At 45.1% G+C, this 15,142-nt stretch overlaps 2 protein-coding genes across 2 annotated transcripts in view; both read right to left on the bottom strand.

The window, feature by feature from the left end:
• LOC138194942 (histone H2A-like) overlaps positions 1 to 791 on the bottom strand; it is a 1,015-nt gene extending 224 nt beyond the window's left edge. The window contains exons 1-2 of the mRNA XM_069143983.1: positions 599 to 791; positions 1 to 336 (exon numbers count right to left, since the gene is read on the bottom strand). The exon at positions 1 to 336 is cut by the window's left edge and continues 224 nt beyond it. Of these exons, the coding sequence (XP_069000084.1) occupies positions 1 to 252 (252 nt within the window). The 5' untranslated portion in view covers positions 253 to 336; positions 599 to 791. The remainder of the gene's footprint in view (positions 337 to 598) is intronic.
• Positions 792 to 1,274: 483 nt separating this feature from the next.
• On the bottom strand, positions 1,275 to 4,309 carry taf9 (TAF9 RNA polymerase II, TATA box binding protein (TBP)-associated factor). Its single transcript, XM_069143982.1, has 7 exons — positions 4,210 to 4,309; positions 3,260 to 3,341; positions 3,047 to 3,183; positions 2,153 to 2,287; positions 1,932 to 2,013; positions 1,740 to 1,853; positions 1,275 to 1,564 (listed from the first exon to the last, which is right to left on the bottom strand). Exons 1-7 carry the CDS (start codon positions 4,243 to 4,245, stop codon positions 1,416 to 1,418), a joined length of 735 nt encoding a protein of 244 aa, XP_069000083.1. The 5' UTR covers positions 4,246 to 4,309; the 3' UTR covers positions 1,275 to 1,415.
• Positions 4,310 to 15,142: the final 10,833 nt, after the last annotated feature.

Below are 15,142 nucleotides of genomic sequence, written 5' to 3'. Positions count from 1 at the left end.
CAGCACCGCCGCCAGGTAGACGGGGGCTCCGGCACCGACACGCTGGGCGTAGTTGCCCTTTCTGAGCAGCCTGTGGACCCGACCCACCGGGAACTGGAGTCCGGCCCGGGAGGACCGGCTCTTCGCCTTGGCGCGGACTTTCCCGCCGGTCTTTCCGCGTCCGGACATGTTTTTGGTTCTCCTCAATTCAAACTGGTCGTGACTCGAAGGGGCGGAGACACGCGTGTTATACCAAGAAAGCCTCTCGCTCATTGGTCGGACAGAGTTTGAGAGTGATCCGCCAATCAGAGAGCTCCTTTTGTTTTTATTTGTTATATTTTCAAACAACGTCAGAGTCTGTGAGAGTAAACACAAACAAAACAAACTGTAAATATACACCCCCTCCACCTGTGTCTCCTCCCTCCACCTGTCTCCTCCCTCCACCTGTGTCAGTGCAGCAGAGGTGGAGGTCCGCCCACAGTGAGACACACTGTGACTAAAACATTTTCCCCCTTTGGGATTAATAAATTCTAAATGAACACTAGCAGGCTAACACTAGCAGGCTAACACTAGCAGCTAGCAGGCTAACACGAACAGGCTAACGTTAGCAGGCTCTTACCTGGGTGTTCACATGAACAATAAACTGGACTGATAACGGGACGGAGCAGAGGATCTGATGAGACGGGACAAGCTAATCAAGAAGGCCAGCAGTGTGCTGGGGTGTCCACTGGACAGGGTGGAGGTGGTGGGAGACAGGACTGATGGACAACACCTCCCACCCACAGGACGCTCTGGCAGCTGTAAACAGCTCCTCCAGCTGGTCCCCCCGGTGGCTGGAGGAGGTACTGCAGGTCCTTCCTGCTGCTGTCAGGCTGGACAACCAGCTGTGCTCTCAGTAAACCACCAAACACAAAAATCTCTAATATATTTAATTATTTAATTCCTCCATCTGTATTGTTTTGTAAACACAGTGCAATTCAAATTATTCTGCCTGTACATACCAGATTTATTTAGTCATATTTAGTTATTGTGGATTTGCACTGTACTTACCTACTTTCTACTGTATTATGACTTATTTTGCTACATTGGTTTTTTTGTACTATGTTGTTTTTACTCGTTTGTAAGATTTGCACTATCGCTACGCTGCTGTAATCCTGCAAATTTCCCCACTGCGATAAAGGATTATCTTTTCTTATCTTAACCCTAGCAGGCTAACCCTAGCAGGGTAATCCTGCTCTTCCTAGTGGGTGGAGCGTTTGGTTGGAGCGTTCCTTTACAAACAGACAGATCTCCGGTTGTATTTCAGCGGTTTATTTTTCGAGTCCAGCTGCAGCTTCTCTTCTCTGAATGTTCTAGAAAACACAAGCTAACATAAGGTTCTAGTGAGTCTGATCAGGTGATCACAAAGGTTCTAAAAGTCATCTCCGTGTCCGTCGTCATAGCGCGTCGTAGTCGTCTTCATCCTCGTGCTTCCTCTTCAGAGACTCGGAGTTGGACACCATGTTGGCGGTGATGAGGATGTTCTTGGAGCCAATCAGAGACGGGTTGATGAGGACGTTGGAAACGGTTGGCGTGGACGCCGTCGCTGTGGCAACACAAACAGGAAGTTAGGAACACGTTTTATATCGTTTTTATTACGGATGTTTGTGACACGTGTGAAGACTCTCCGGTCCGCCGGAGAACTTTACGTGATCACTTCTGTTCATGAGGAGGTGAAACGAGAGAACCGACGGAACAAAGAAAAAGGTTCTGGTTCTTACGGGTCTTGATGGAAGAGGTCTGGGAGGGCGGAGGGATCTGCACCGTGAACCTCTGACCCGTCAACGACACCGGAGTTCCCACTTTAGTGGACACGGACTGAATCGACGGAGTTCCTGAGAACATAACAGAACGTTCTGGTTCCTGCTTCAGCTACAACACAAACAGAACCAACAGCAGAACCTCAGACTCACCCAGGGTGGGTGTAGTCGGCCTGCTGGAGACGGCGCCGACACTCAGGCGAGGAACCGAGATCCTGCCAGCAGACGACGACACCTGCAGGAGAACACACAGGTCAGGGTTCTACTGAGACACTCAGAACATCAGAGAACAGCTGCTGAGGTTCATATCAGGTTCCTCTTATGAGGTTCCTATCAGGTTCCTCTAATAAGGTTCCTATCAGGTTCCTTCCCACCTTCTTCTGGATAGATTTCAGACGGTAGTTCGGTGCTGTTAGACAGTAGCGGTCCGGAGGAAGACGAGGTCCGGTGTACGGCTTGATCAGGGGGAGGGGGGTCTGGTTCTTCTGCCGGGCCACCTCCAACAGGAACTACACACACACACACACACACACACACACACAGCTAATGAGGCTGCTGTCAGATTCGTTCAATAAGACTGATCAGAGAGGAGTGTGTGTATGTGTGTGTGTGAGTGTGTGAGACAGTGTGTGTGTGTGAGTGAGTGTGTGTGTGTGTGTGTGTGTGTGTGTGTGTGTGTGTGTGTGTGTGAGAGAGAGAGTGTGTGTGTGTGAGTGAGTGTGTGTGTGTGTGTGTGTGTGTGTGTGTGAGAGAGAGAGTGTGTGTGTGTGAGAGAGTGTGTGTGAGTGTGTGTGTGAGTGTGAGTGTGTGTGTGAGTGTGTGTGTGTGTGTGTGTGTGTGTGTGTGAGAGAGAGAGTGTGTGTGTGTGAGAGAGTGTGTGTGAGTGTGAGTGTGTGTGTGAGTGTGTGTGTGTGTGTGTGAGTGAGTGTGTGTGTGAGAGTGTGTGTGTGAGAGAGAGTGTGTGTGTGTATGTGTGTGTGTGTGTGAGTGTGAGTGTGTGTGTGAGTGAGTGTGTGTGTGTGTGAGAGAGTGTGTGAGTGTGAGTGAGTGTGTGTGTGTGTGTGTGTGTGAGTGTGTGTGTGTGTGTGTGTGTGAGAGAATGTGTGTGTGTGTGTGTGTGTGTGTGTGTGTGTGTGTGTGTGTGTGAGAGAGAGAGTGTGTGAGTGTGAGTGAGTGTGTGTGTGTGTGTGTGTGTGTGTGTGTGTGTGTGAGAGAGTGTGTGTGTGTGTGAGAGAGTGTGTGTGTGTGTGATTGGGGGGGGGGGTTACATCTCGTGGCGGCGGCGAGGTGAACGATTGGTCCATGCGACACTGGATGGCGAGCTTGATGTCGTCGGCGTCCACGCTGGACTTCTTAGCGTGCGTGGCGTAGATCTTAGCGTCTTCGATGATGGTGGTGACATATCCTGAGGACAGAGACAGAGGAAAGGTGTGACATCATAGGGGACAGGTGTGACATCATAGGGGACAGGTGTGACTCACTGTAGGTGAACTCCAACATCTGATTGATGACCCGCGGTTCGTACTCAGTGATGCCCATGTCCTTCAGGATCTGGATCATCACCTGTAGACACACAGAACCACATCAGAACCAGGAACCACCACGATCCAACATCATCACATCAGAACCAGGAACCATCACGATCCAACATCATCACATCAGAACCAGGAACCACCACGGTCCAACATCATCACATCAGAACCAGGAACCACCACGATCCAACATCATCACATCAGAACCAGGAACCACCACGGTCCAACATCATCTCTGACTGACTCAGCACATAGATGAGAACAACAGTGATTGATTAGATCTCATCTTTAATCAGATGTTATTAAGAAACATCAAAAGATTGAGAATTTAAATTTGAAAAGTATTAAAGTGGAGGTGTTGACGTCATTGAGCTTCAACCACCAGGATCAGCTGATCGGAGCTGGTCAGATTTATCGATCCCCAGCTGTATGCTGTAACGTCAACATGTGGTTCCTCACTGAGAACCAGCACTGATCAGTTAATCAGAGAGTAATCGATACTCGGGGGACCGTTCATGTCCCGGGTCGAGTTGGACTCTGACGGCTTCAGAACACCTCCTCCGGTGTCGAACACGACTTCCTGAACAGGCTTTGTATCCATTAGTGATCAGTGATCCAGCAATAACCAATAATCAGTCAAAATATTAATATTACGTCAGAACCAATCACTCATATCGATACCCAAACAGCGCGGCTAACGGCTACGCTAACGGGTTGGCTTCTGGATAGTATTGTTTTGAATGGCAGGCTAACTGCTAAGTTAGCTGGTAGCTAACGTGTTGCAGACAAATGTGCCGGCTGCTGGCCTTCACGACGACATTCAAAAAACAGGAGCAGGTTTGATTCGAACTGCAGCTTCTTATCGAATAAAAGTCGAACACGCTCCGATATTTACGTACCTGAGCGTCTTTAGGGATCGTTTTAGGAGCCGACATTTTAATTTCCCCCGCAGCGGTTGCACGTCTTCTTCTACAGTTCCTGATCACAAACGGAACGGAGCTCCGTGCTGCTCCCTACAGGCGGAGACAGGAACTACAGAAACACTGCTCCCTACAGGCGGAGACAGGAACTACAGAAACACTGTCCCCTACAGGCGGAGAGAGGAACTACAGAAACACACTGTCCCCTACAGGCGGAGACAGGAACTACAGAAACACTGTCCCCTACAGGCGGAGAGAGGAACTACAGAAACACACTGTCCCCTACAGGCAGAGAGAGGAACTACAGAAACACTGTCCCCTACAGGCGGAGACAGGAACTACAGAGACACTGTCCCCTACAGGCGGAGAGAGGAACTACAGAAACACTGTCCCCTACAGGCGGAGAGAGGAACTACAGAAACACTGTCCCCTACAGGCGGAGACAGGAACTACAGAGACACTGTCCCCTACAGGCGGAGAGAGGAACTACAGAAACACTGTCCCCTACAGGCGGAGAGAGGAACTACAGAAACACTGTCCCCTACAGGCGGAGAGAGGAACTACAGAAACACTGTCCCCTACAGGCGGAGAGAGGAACTACAGAAACACTGTCCCCTACAGGCGGAGAGAAGAACTACAGAAACACTGTCCCCTACAGGCGGAGAGAGGAACTACAGAAACACTGTCCCCTACAGGCGGAGAGAGGAACTACAGAAACACTGTCCCCTACAGGCGGAGAGAAGAACTACAGAAACACTGTCCCCTACAGGCGGAGAGAGGAACTACAGAAACACTGTCCCCTACAGGCAGAGACAGGAAGTACATAAACCCTGTCCTCTACAGGCGGAGACAGGAAGTACAGAAACACTGTCCTCTACAGGCAGAGACAGGAACTACAGGGACACTGTCCTCTACAGGCGAAGACAGGAACTACAGGAAATTTTAGCTCATTTTTCATGAACATCCATATACAAGTTTAAAAAAAACGATTTAAAAATAAACACTCTACTATTTGATATATATTTGAATTAAAATATCAAAATGGTTTCATTCTCTTTGCCCTTTGTAAAGCATTCTGTAATAATAATGATAATAATAATAATAATAATAATAATGATATCCTGTAACAAAGGTCCACACTCCAACATCTAAATATTAATGATGATCATTTTATTGAAGTCTTGATAGTTAAAGATCCAGAGAAACGGACCGGATCTTTAACAGCAGGACGCCTGCAGAGGGCGCTGCAGCACAACACAAACAGATGATTCTTCTTTTGTCTTTCAGTTTGGTGAATTCGTTGCCTCATAAACACAAACTTCAGCTTCTATAGTTGATTTTTATGATATATTAACAGCTGTGTAGAAAATATAAAAACACATTCTGAAATCTAAAAACAGAGGTTTGGTTTAAAAATCATCTGACATGTAAGAGAAAAATAAATGGTTACATGAACCTTTAAAATATTTATATAATCATCCTCTTTGTTAAGGTCCAACTTATCCAGAACAAATAAATGCAGGTAAAATAAAATATAATAAAGAAGAAATAAAAGACAGTCAGTCTTTTCTCAGCAGAAAGAACACGACTCCTGAAACACTTTATTAACACGGCAAGGAAATAAAACACGTTAACATGAAGATATTTATATTCAAAACTTGCAGAACATTTTTCTGCTACTTTGACTCCAATTTTCAGTTTAAAAAAATGTTGACATGAACCAGGTGGACAAAATAATAGGAACACTTTGCTGCTATTAAGTGTTACTAATAAACTGGATGTCTGACAGCATCAGTTTGTTCTCCTCCTGTTCCTCCTCCTCCTCCTCCTCCCCCGTCTCCTGCTCCTGTCAGACAGGTGTTAAATCTCACGCTGCATCACAGATGCATTCTGAGTAAGCAATGGCGGGAAGCCAGAAGGAGACCAATAGCATGCTTTAGGGGAATAAGCATTATTAACATGCGGTGCTCAGAGGTGAGTCCTCCTCCGGTCGTGACCTTTGACCCCGCCCCTCCTCGGGCGATGGCAGCAGGTTAATAGTGTCATTAAAGTGTCATGAGAAGATGAAAAGGCAAACAGTCGCAAACACACACAGAGATCAGAGGACGTTAAGTTCATCTTCACCCACTGAATTAATAATAATATTCATGAAATAACTTTTTACAGAATGTTTTTGAGAATTTGAGGTCACGACGAGGTCACGAGCGCCACATGAAACTATGAGGAGGTGATCCGGTTTCATTGGTTTAACGATTGACTGTTTAAGAGGAGAGGCAGAGCTGAGACACGTAGAAGAGACACGAACACATGCTTGTGTTGAACACAGGTGGCACTGTTTCATCATGAAACCTGTCACGCTTATTTCACTGTTGTAATGTGAACATCAGATTTATTATTGATGAATCCGATCAACGTGAACAGTGACGATTAATCCAATAAAACAAGTTCAGAACCTTTGTTGTGATAACAAAGAAAAGAAGAAGAAGAAAAAAAAGAAGTCGTCGTTTTTGACAAACATGAACTTGAAGAGGAAACAGGATTCTGAAACAACATCGTGTTGAAACCTGCGACGCTATCAACAGGACGAAGGTTAATGAGGGGAAAGGTGAGGCAGGAGGACACACACACACACACACACACACACACACACACACACACACACACACACACACACTGACGTGCAGGTAAAAGGAGGTCACTGTGTTTAGACTGAGAGCAGCAGCAGAGTCACTGGATCAATATATGATTAATACATATGATTAATACATGTGATTAATACATGTGATTAATAGATCGATCTGAACAGCTGGAAGAATAATTAATGAGTTCGATGTGTGTGAGTATCGATAAAACCCTTCTGGTCCAATCGTGACGTTTCGGCTGAATAAAAGAATAAAAGACAACTGATTTAATAAATGTGAGCAGAAAGTGAAGTCGTCACGTTACCTCAAACCCACAACGTACAGCACCGTAGCAACCACCTACACCCTCATAGAAACCACCTACACACCATAGCAACCACCTACACACCATAGTAACCACCTACAGAACCATAGCAACCACCTACACACCATGGCAACCACCTACACACCATAGTAACCACCTACACACCATAGCAACCACCTACATACCATAGTAACCACCTACAGAACCATAGCAACCACCTACACACCATAGCAACCACCTACACACCATAGTAACCACCTACAGAACCATAGCAACCACCTGCACACCATAGCGACCACCTACACACCATAGTAACCACCTACAGAACCATAGCAACCACCTACACACCATAGTAACCACCTACAGAACCATAGCAACAACCTACACATCATGGCAACCACCTACACACCATAGTAACCACCTACACACCATAGCAACCACCTACATACCATAGTAACCACCTACAGAACCATAGCAACCACCTACGCACCATAGAAACCACCTACACCCTCATAGAAACCACCTACACACCATAGAAACCACCTACACACCATAGTAACCACCTACAGAACCATAGCAACAACCTACACTCCATGGCAACCACCTACACCCTCATAGAAACCACGTACAGCACCGTAGCACTGGTTGCCATGGTGTGTAGGTGGTTACTATGCTGTGTACGTGGTTTCTATGAGGGTGTAGGTGGTTGCTATGGTGTATAGGTGGATTCTATGAGGGTGTAGGTGGTTACTATGGTGTGTAGGTGGTTGCTATGGTGTGTAGGTGGTTTCTATGAGGGTGTAGGGGATTGCTACGGTGCTGTAGGTGGTTGCTATGAGGGTGTTGGTGGTTGCTATGGTGTGTAGGTTGTTGCTGTGGTTCTGTAGGTGGTTACTATGGTGTGTAGGTGGTTTCTATGAGGGTGTAGGTGGTTGCTATGGTTCTGTAGGTGGTTACTATGGTGTGTAGGTGGTTGCTATGGTGTGTAGGTGGTTTTTATGAGGGTGTAGGTGGTTGCTATGGTGTGTAGGTGGTTTCTACGAGGGTGTAGGTGGTTGCTATGGTGTGTAGGTGGTTGCTATGGTTCTGTAGGTGGTTACTATGGTGTGTAGGTGGTTTCTATGAGGGTGTAGGTGGTTGCTATGGTGTGTAAGTGGTTGCTATGAGGGTGTAGGTGGTTTCTATGGTGTGTAGGTGGTTTCTATGGTGTGTACCTACACACCTCATAGCAACCACCTACACACCATGGCAACCACCTACACACCATAGTAACCACCTACACACCATAGCAACCACCTACATACCATAGTAACCACCTACAGAACCATAGCAACCACCTACGCACCATAGCAACCACCTACACCCTCATAGAAACCACCTACACACCATAGAAAGCACCTACACCCTCATAGAAACCACCTACACACCATAGTAACCACCTACAGAACCATAGCAACCACTTACACACCATAGCAACCACCTGCACCCTCATGGAAACCACCTACACACCATAGCAACCACCTACACACCATAGTAACCACCTACAGAACCATAGCAACCACCTACACACCATGGCAACCACCTGCACACCATAGTAACCACCTACACACCATAGCAACCACCTACATACCATAGTAACCACCTACAGAACCATAGCAACCACCTACACACCATAGCAACCACCTACACACCATAGTAACCACCTACAGAACCATAGCAACCACCTACACCCTCATAGAAACCACCTACACACCATAGTAACCACCTACAGAACCACAGCAACAACCTACACACCATAGCAACCACCTACACCCTCATAGCAACCACCTACAGCACCGTAGCACTGGTTGCTATGGTGTGTAGGTGGTTTCTATGGTGTGTACCTACACACCATAGCAACCAACTACACACCATAGTAACCACCTACAGAACGATAGCAACCACTTACACACCATAGTAACTACCTACAGAACCATAGCAACCACCTACACACCATGGCAACCACCTACACCCTCATAGAAACCACGTACAGCACCGTAGCACTGGTTGCTATGGTGTGTAGGTGGTTACTATGGTGTGTACCTACACACCTCATAGCAACCAACTACACACCATAGTAACCACCTACACACCATAGCAACCACCTACATACCATAGTAACCACCTACAGAACCATAGCAACCACCTACACACCATAGCAACCACCTACACCCTCATAGAAACCACCTACACACCATAGTAACCACCTACAGAACCATAGCAACCACCTACACACCATGGCAACCACCTACACACCATAGTAACCACCTACACACCATAGCAACCACCTACATACCATAGTAACCACCTACAGAACCATAGCAACCACCTACGCACCATAGCAACCACCTACACCCTCATAGAAACCACCTACACACCATAGAAACCACCTACACCCTCATAGAAACCACCTACACACCATAGTAACCACCTACAGAACCATAGCAACCACTTACACACCATAGCAACCACCTGCACCCTCATGGAAACCACCTACACACCATAGCAACCACCTACACACCATAGTAACCACCTACAGAACCATAGCAACCACCTACACACCATGGCAACCACCTACACACCATAGTAACCACCTACACACCATAGCAACCACCTACATACCATAGTAACCACCTACAGAAGCATAGCAACCACCTACACACCATAGCAACCACCTACACACCATAGTAACCACCTACAGAACCATAGCAACCACCTACACCCTCATAGAAACCACCTACACACCATAGTAACCACCTACAGAACCACAGCAACAACCTACACACCATAGCAACCACCTACACCCTCATAGCAACCACCTACAGCACCGTAGCAATCCCCTACACCCTCATAGAAACCACCTACACACCATAGCAACCACCTACACACCATAGCAACCACCTACACCCTCATAGAAACCACCTACACACCATAGCAACCACCTACACCCTCATTGAAACCACCTACACACCATAGCAACCACCTACACACCATAGTAACCACCTACACAACCATAGCAACCACCTACACACCATAGTAACCACCTACAGAACCATAGAAACCACCTACACACCATAGCAACCACCTACACCCTCATAGCAACCACCTACAGCACCATAGCAACCACCTACACCCTCATAGAAACCACCTACACACCATAGCAACCACCTACACACCATAGTAACCACCTACACCCTCATAGAAACCACCTATACACCATAGCAACCACCTACACCCTCATAGAAACCACCTACACACCATGGCAACCACCTACACCCTCATAGAAACCACCTACACACCATAGCAACCACCTACACACCATAGTAACCACCTACACAACCATAGCAACCACCTACACACCATAGTAACCACCTACAGAACCATAGAAACCACCTACACACCATAAAAACCACTTACACCCTCATAGAAACCACCTACACCCTCATAGAAACCACCTATACACCATAGCAACCACCTACACCCTCATAGAAACCACCTACACACCATAGCAACCACCTACACCCTCATAGAAACCACCTACACACCATAGAAACCACCTACACACCATAGAAACCACCTACAGAACCATAGCAACCACCTACACCCTCATAGCAACCACCTACACACCATAGCAACCACCTACACCCTCATAGCAACCACCTACAGCACCGTAGCAATCCCCTACACGCTCATAGCAACCAACTACTCACCATAGCAACCACCTACAATACCATGGCAACCACCTACATCACATTGGCAACCACCTACACACCATCGCAACCAGCGCCGAGGTTGTGCGTCCTGAAGCTGCTTCCAGCTGCTGGTTTACTTCCTGGTTGACTTTACAAACATTACAAACTGTAAATGTAGGTTTTAATGTTGATTCACTGCCTCAGATGAAATTTACGACCTCTGACGTTGTTGAGAGGAAAGCAGAACGCTGTCCTGTCACACAAACTTCTTCCTTTTTCCCACAGCAGCTGACAATTCAGCAAATAAAGCAGAACTGCATTGTGGGAATTATCATCAGCCTGAAATCTCAGAGACACAAAATAAAATCTGGAAGAAAAACAAACTACTTTTCCACCAAATCTGGGATTTTAAACTACAGTTTTTTAGTTTAATTCAGAATATTATTTGGAGGAATTTCTCCATATTTACTTTTGTTTATTTATTATTTTTATACTAAATGATGAAGATGTTGTTAAAATCAGTTACGTTCATATTTTTACTTATTTATTATTTATTATTTTGTAAAACAACAGAAAAAAGACTGAAATAAGAAAAGTGTGACGCCAACATTAAAGGCAGCAAATCAACAAATGAAAGTTCATCATGTCGATGACACAATAATTTAACTTCACTGATTGGAATTGTTCAGCTGATAAAGGAAGACTGCGTGTGCGTGTGCGTGTGTTAATGGGGTTGCAGCTGTTTACTGTGTGATGAGCTGTAATTGGAGACAATAATGTGTCTGACTGATACTGTTCATAAACTCTGCTTCACTTTTACACTCAACAGGAAGTCTTATTTTGAAAGTAAAAGTAAACATTTATATTGTTTTTATTTTTTTTATGTTTTAATGTCACGGAAATACTATTAATGTAGTTTATAATTAAATTACAATCCAAGATGAAACGTTTATTTAAAATACATTCATAATTTTTTAAAGACCTCATTAAGAATTTGCTGTATTTAGATTATTTCCATTAATTTTAGATTATTTTTTTTATTTGAATTTCTTTCCTTTTAAAAGTGAAATGTGCTGATTTCCTGTTCTGAGTGTCTGAAGGAACCTGAAGTCGTCAGTCGGGGAACTCCGGTAGTCGTCGGTATTATCTGCTTTACAGCTGCTGTGTTTATGCAGCTTCAGGTCCTTCAGCGCCGCTCGTCTCCTGTAAATGAGAGTTGATGGTAAAACGGCTCATAAACAAGCGATCAGAGTGTTTATGGAGCTCGCTGAGAGTTATTTACTCTCCTCGTTGTCTTTTCTTTTATTTGCTCTAATTATTAAGTCTGTGCGCCGCGCTTCAGGACGACTGTTCGGACTCTTTGGTTTAACTCTTTGGCTGCCTTCAGGGACTTCTTCGCCGGCAGCCATTTTGTAAGGGAGAGATAAAACTTGTCCTGAAATGGCTGGCGGCCGTCAGATGGTGACAGACGAGTTTCTGCTCCGACCGACTGATCGTGTTACAAACAAACTGATGAAGGACGACGTCCACGAATAAAAAGGAAAAGTTCTAATACATGTTAGTAAGAAGAGATTCAAAGTAACGCGAGTTCCTTCGCGGTTACATAAGTTGAGCGATGATGATCCGTGTCGACAGATCTTCGTCCTGCAGGTGAACATTTGACCTCGGAGATAAGAGACGAGGATGTTGTTCCTCATTAACAGCTCCCAGAGAGCAGATAGGCGTCGCCATAAAACCTGAGAGATCACACGGAGCAGTGATCCAGGAAGTCACATGACCTCTGCTCACCTGGAAAAAAACAGTTTACTTTTCATATTTTCATAGAAATCAGCTTCAAACAGCTCCGAACTTCAGAGAGAAACTTTGTGTTGTTAAAGAATCTTTCTGAGGAACTTCACAGCTTGGCTTCGTCTCCAACGGCAACGTCTCCGTTAAATCTGTCAGACAAACCGAAGTAGAAATATTGAAACTCAAAGTGTTTCAATCAGCTCTGATCGGAAAATTTAAAAAAATCTGATCACAGGATCACTTCACTTTATGTCAAACTTCATTTTTCTGAAACCTGCGGACGGTGAATGCATCTTAAAAACAGGAGACAGTGAATGCATCTTAAAAACAGGGGGCACTGAATGCATCTTAAAAACGGGGCACTGAATGCATCTTAAAAACAGGGGGCACTGAATGCGTCTTAAAAACAGGGGGCACTGAATGGATCTTAAAAACAGGAGACAGTGAATGCATCTTAAAAACAGGGGGCACTGAATGCATCTTAAAAACAGGGGGCACTGAATGCATCTTAAAAACAGGGGGCACTGAATGGATCTTAAAAACAGGAGACAGTGAATGCATCTTAAAAACAGGGGGCACTGAATGGATCTTAAAAACAGGGGGCACTGAATGCATCTTAAAAACAGGGGGCACTGGATGGATCTTAAAAACAGGGGGCACTGGATGGATCTTAAAAACAGGAGACACTGAATGCATCTTAAAAACAGGGGGCACTGAATGCACCTTAAAAACAGGGGGCACTGAATGCATCTTAAAAAGAGGGGGCACTGGATGGATCTTAAAAACAGGAGACAGTGAATGCATCTTAAAAACAGGGGGCACTGAATGCATCTTAAAAACAGGGGGCACTGAATGCACCTTAAAAAGAGGGGGCACTGAATGCATCTTAAAAACAGGGGGCACTGGATGGATCTTAAAAACAGGGGGCACTGGATGGATCTTAAAAACAGGAGACACTGAATGCATCTTAAAAACAGGGGGCACTGAATGCACCTTAAAAACAGGGGGCACTGAATGCATCTTAAAAAGAGGGGGCACTGAATGCATCTTAAAAACAGGGGGCACTGAATGGATCTTAAAAACAGGGGGCACTGGATGGATCTTAAAAACAGACGACAGTGAATGCATCTTAAAAACAGGGGGCACTGAATGCATCTTAAAAACAGGGGGCACTGAATGCACCTTAAAAAGAGGGGGCACTGAATGCATCTTAAAAACAGGGGGCACTGAATGCACTGTGCAGATGTCCCCAGCGTCGTCACGCCTCCTCTACAAACATGTCTGCGTCTCCGTGCTGAAACCTTTTTACGACGTCACCCTCATAAAGTTTATGGTGGTGAAGCGACGCTCTCATTAACCTCTGTTTACCCAAAAATGAGACATGAACACAGCGGTTGCTACTGACAACGGGGATGAACCCGCTTCCCGTCACTTGGATAACGACGTGTGGACGTTTCTTTCAGATTGGAAGTTTCAGATTCCAGATGTGTTTATCTGATGGATCTCTGGTTTTACAGTCATCACTGACATCATTCATGTTGATGAAATGTTCTTCAGTCCTTCAGTTCTTCAGTTCTTCTGTTCTTCAGTTCTTCTGTTCTTCAGTTCTTCAGTTCTTCAGTTCTTCTGTTCTTCAGTCCTTCAGGTTGACAACTTCCTTTGAATTGCAGCTGAAGCTGTTCTTCACTTCGTTCCAGTTCTTTAACATCTGCAGCACTTCTGGTGCGAAGTTCCTCAAGGCTCAACCGTCGGTCCTCTTTCATTTCATATTTAAAACAGACTTCAGGTCGGTGAAATTTCACTAAATCATAACTTAAATTTCTGTAATTCTGCTGAAGATTTCAAAACTGAAGACTGTAATTATTTCATCGCCACAAATTTTAAACAGCATCAAGTTCAAGATGGCTGTCAATCACACACACACACACACACACACACACACACACACTGCTGATAGTCTCTATCAGTGTGGCGATAGGACTGTTGTTGGAGGACAAAGGTCCAACACACACACACACACACACACACACACACACACACACACTCGAGCAGATAAAGGTGAGCTCTGTTTGTCCAGTGTTCCTCTTTGCCCTTTGGACACCACACCTCAACTGCTGCATCAGTTAGCAAATACATACGTGTTTTTGTGTGTGTTTTTGTGTTTTTGTCTGTGTTTTTGTGTGTGTGTCTTTAATTCGCCTCTAATAATAAATACAAATGAATTATTTGTAGTGTTTTTCTGTGAACTAGCTTATTTTTACTGTAAGTAAATCAGAGTTATTATTTGATAAGCTGGAGGAATTTGAACACATTAACACTGAACATGTGAACACGTCCGTGTTTATACGCTGCTGGTCAACAAATGCTCGACTTCCTGTTGGTCAATAAAATAAGACTCTGTTTTAAAGTGAAAAGATCATCAGACAGTTTTACAATAAAGCTTTTGT

Source organism: Embiotoca jacksoni, unplaced genomic scaffold (assembly GCF_022577435.1).
Source record: "Embiotoca jacksoni isolate LCO1_2020_lvr unplaced genomic scaffold, fEmbJac1.0.p SCAF_118, whole genome shotgun sequence".
NCBI classification, from domain to species: domain Eukaryota; kingdom Metazoa; phylum Chordata; class Actinopteri; family Embiotocidae; genus Embiotoca; species Embiotoca jacksoni.
This window is presented reverse-complemented; position numbering and strand designations above follow the sequence as displayed.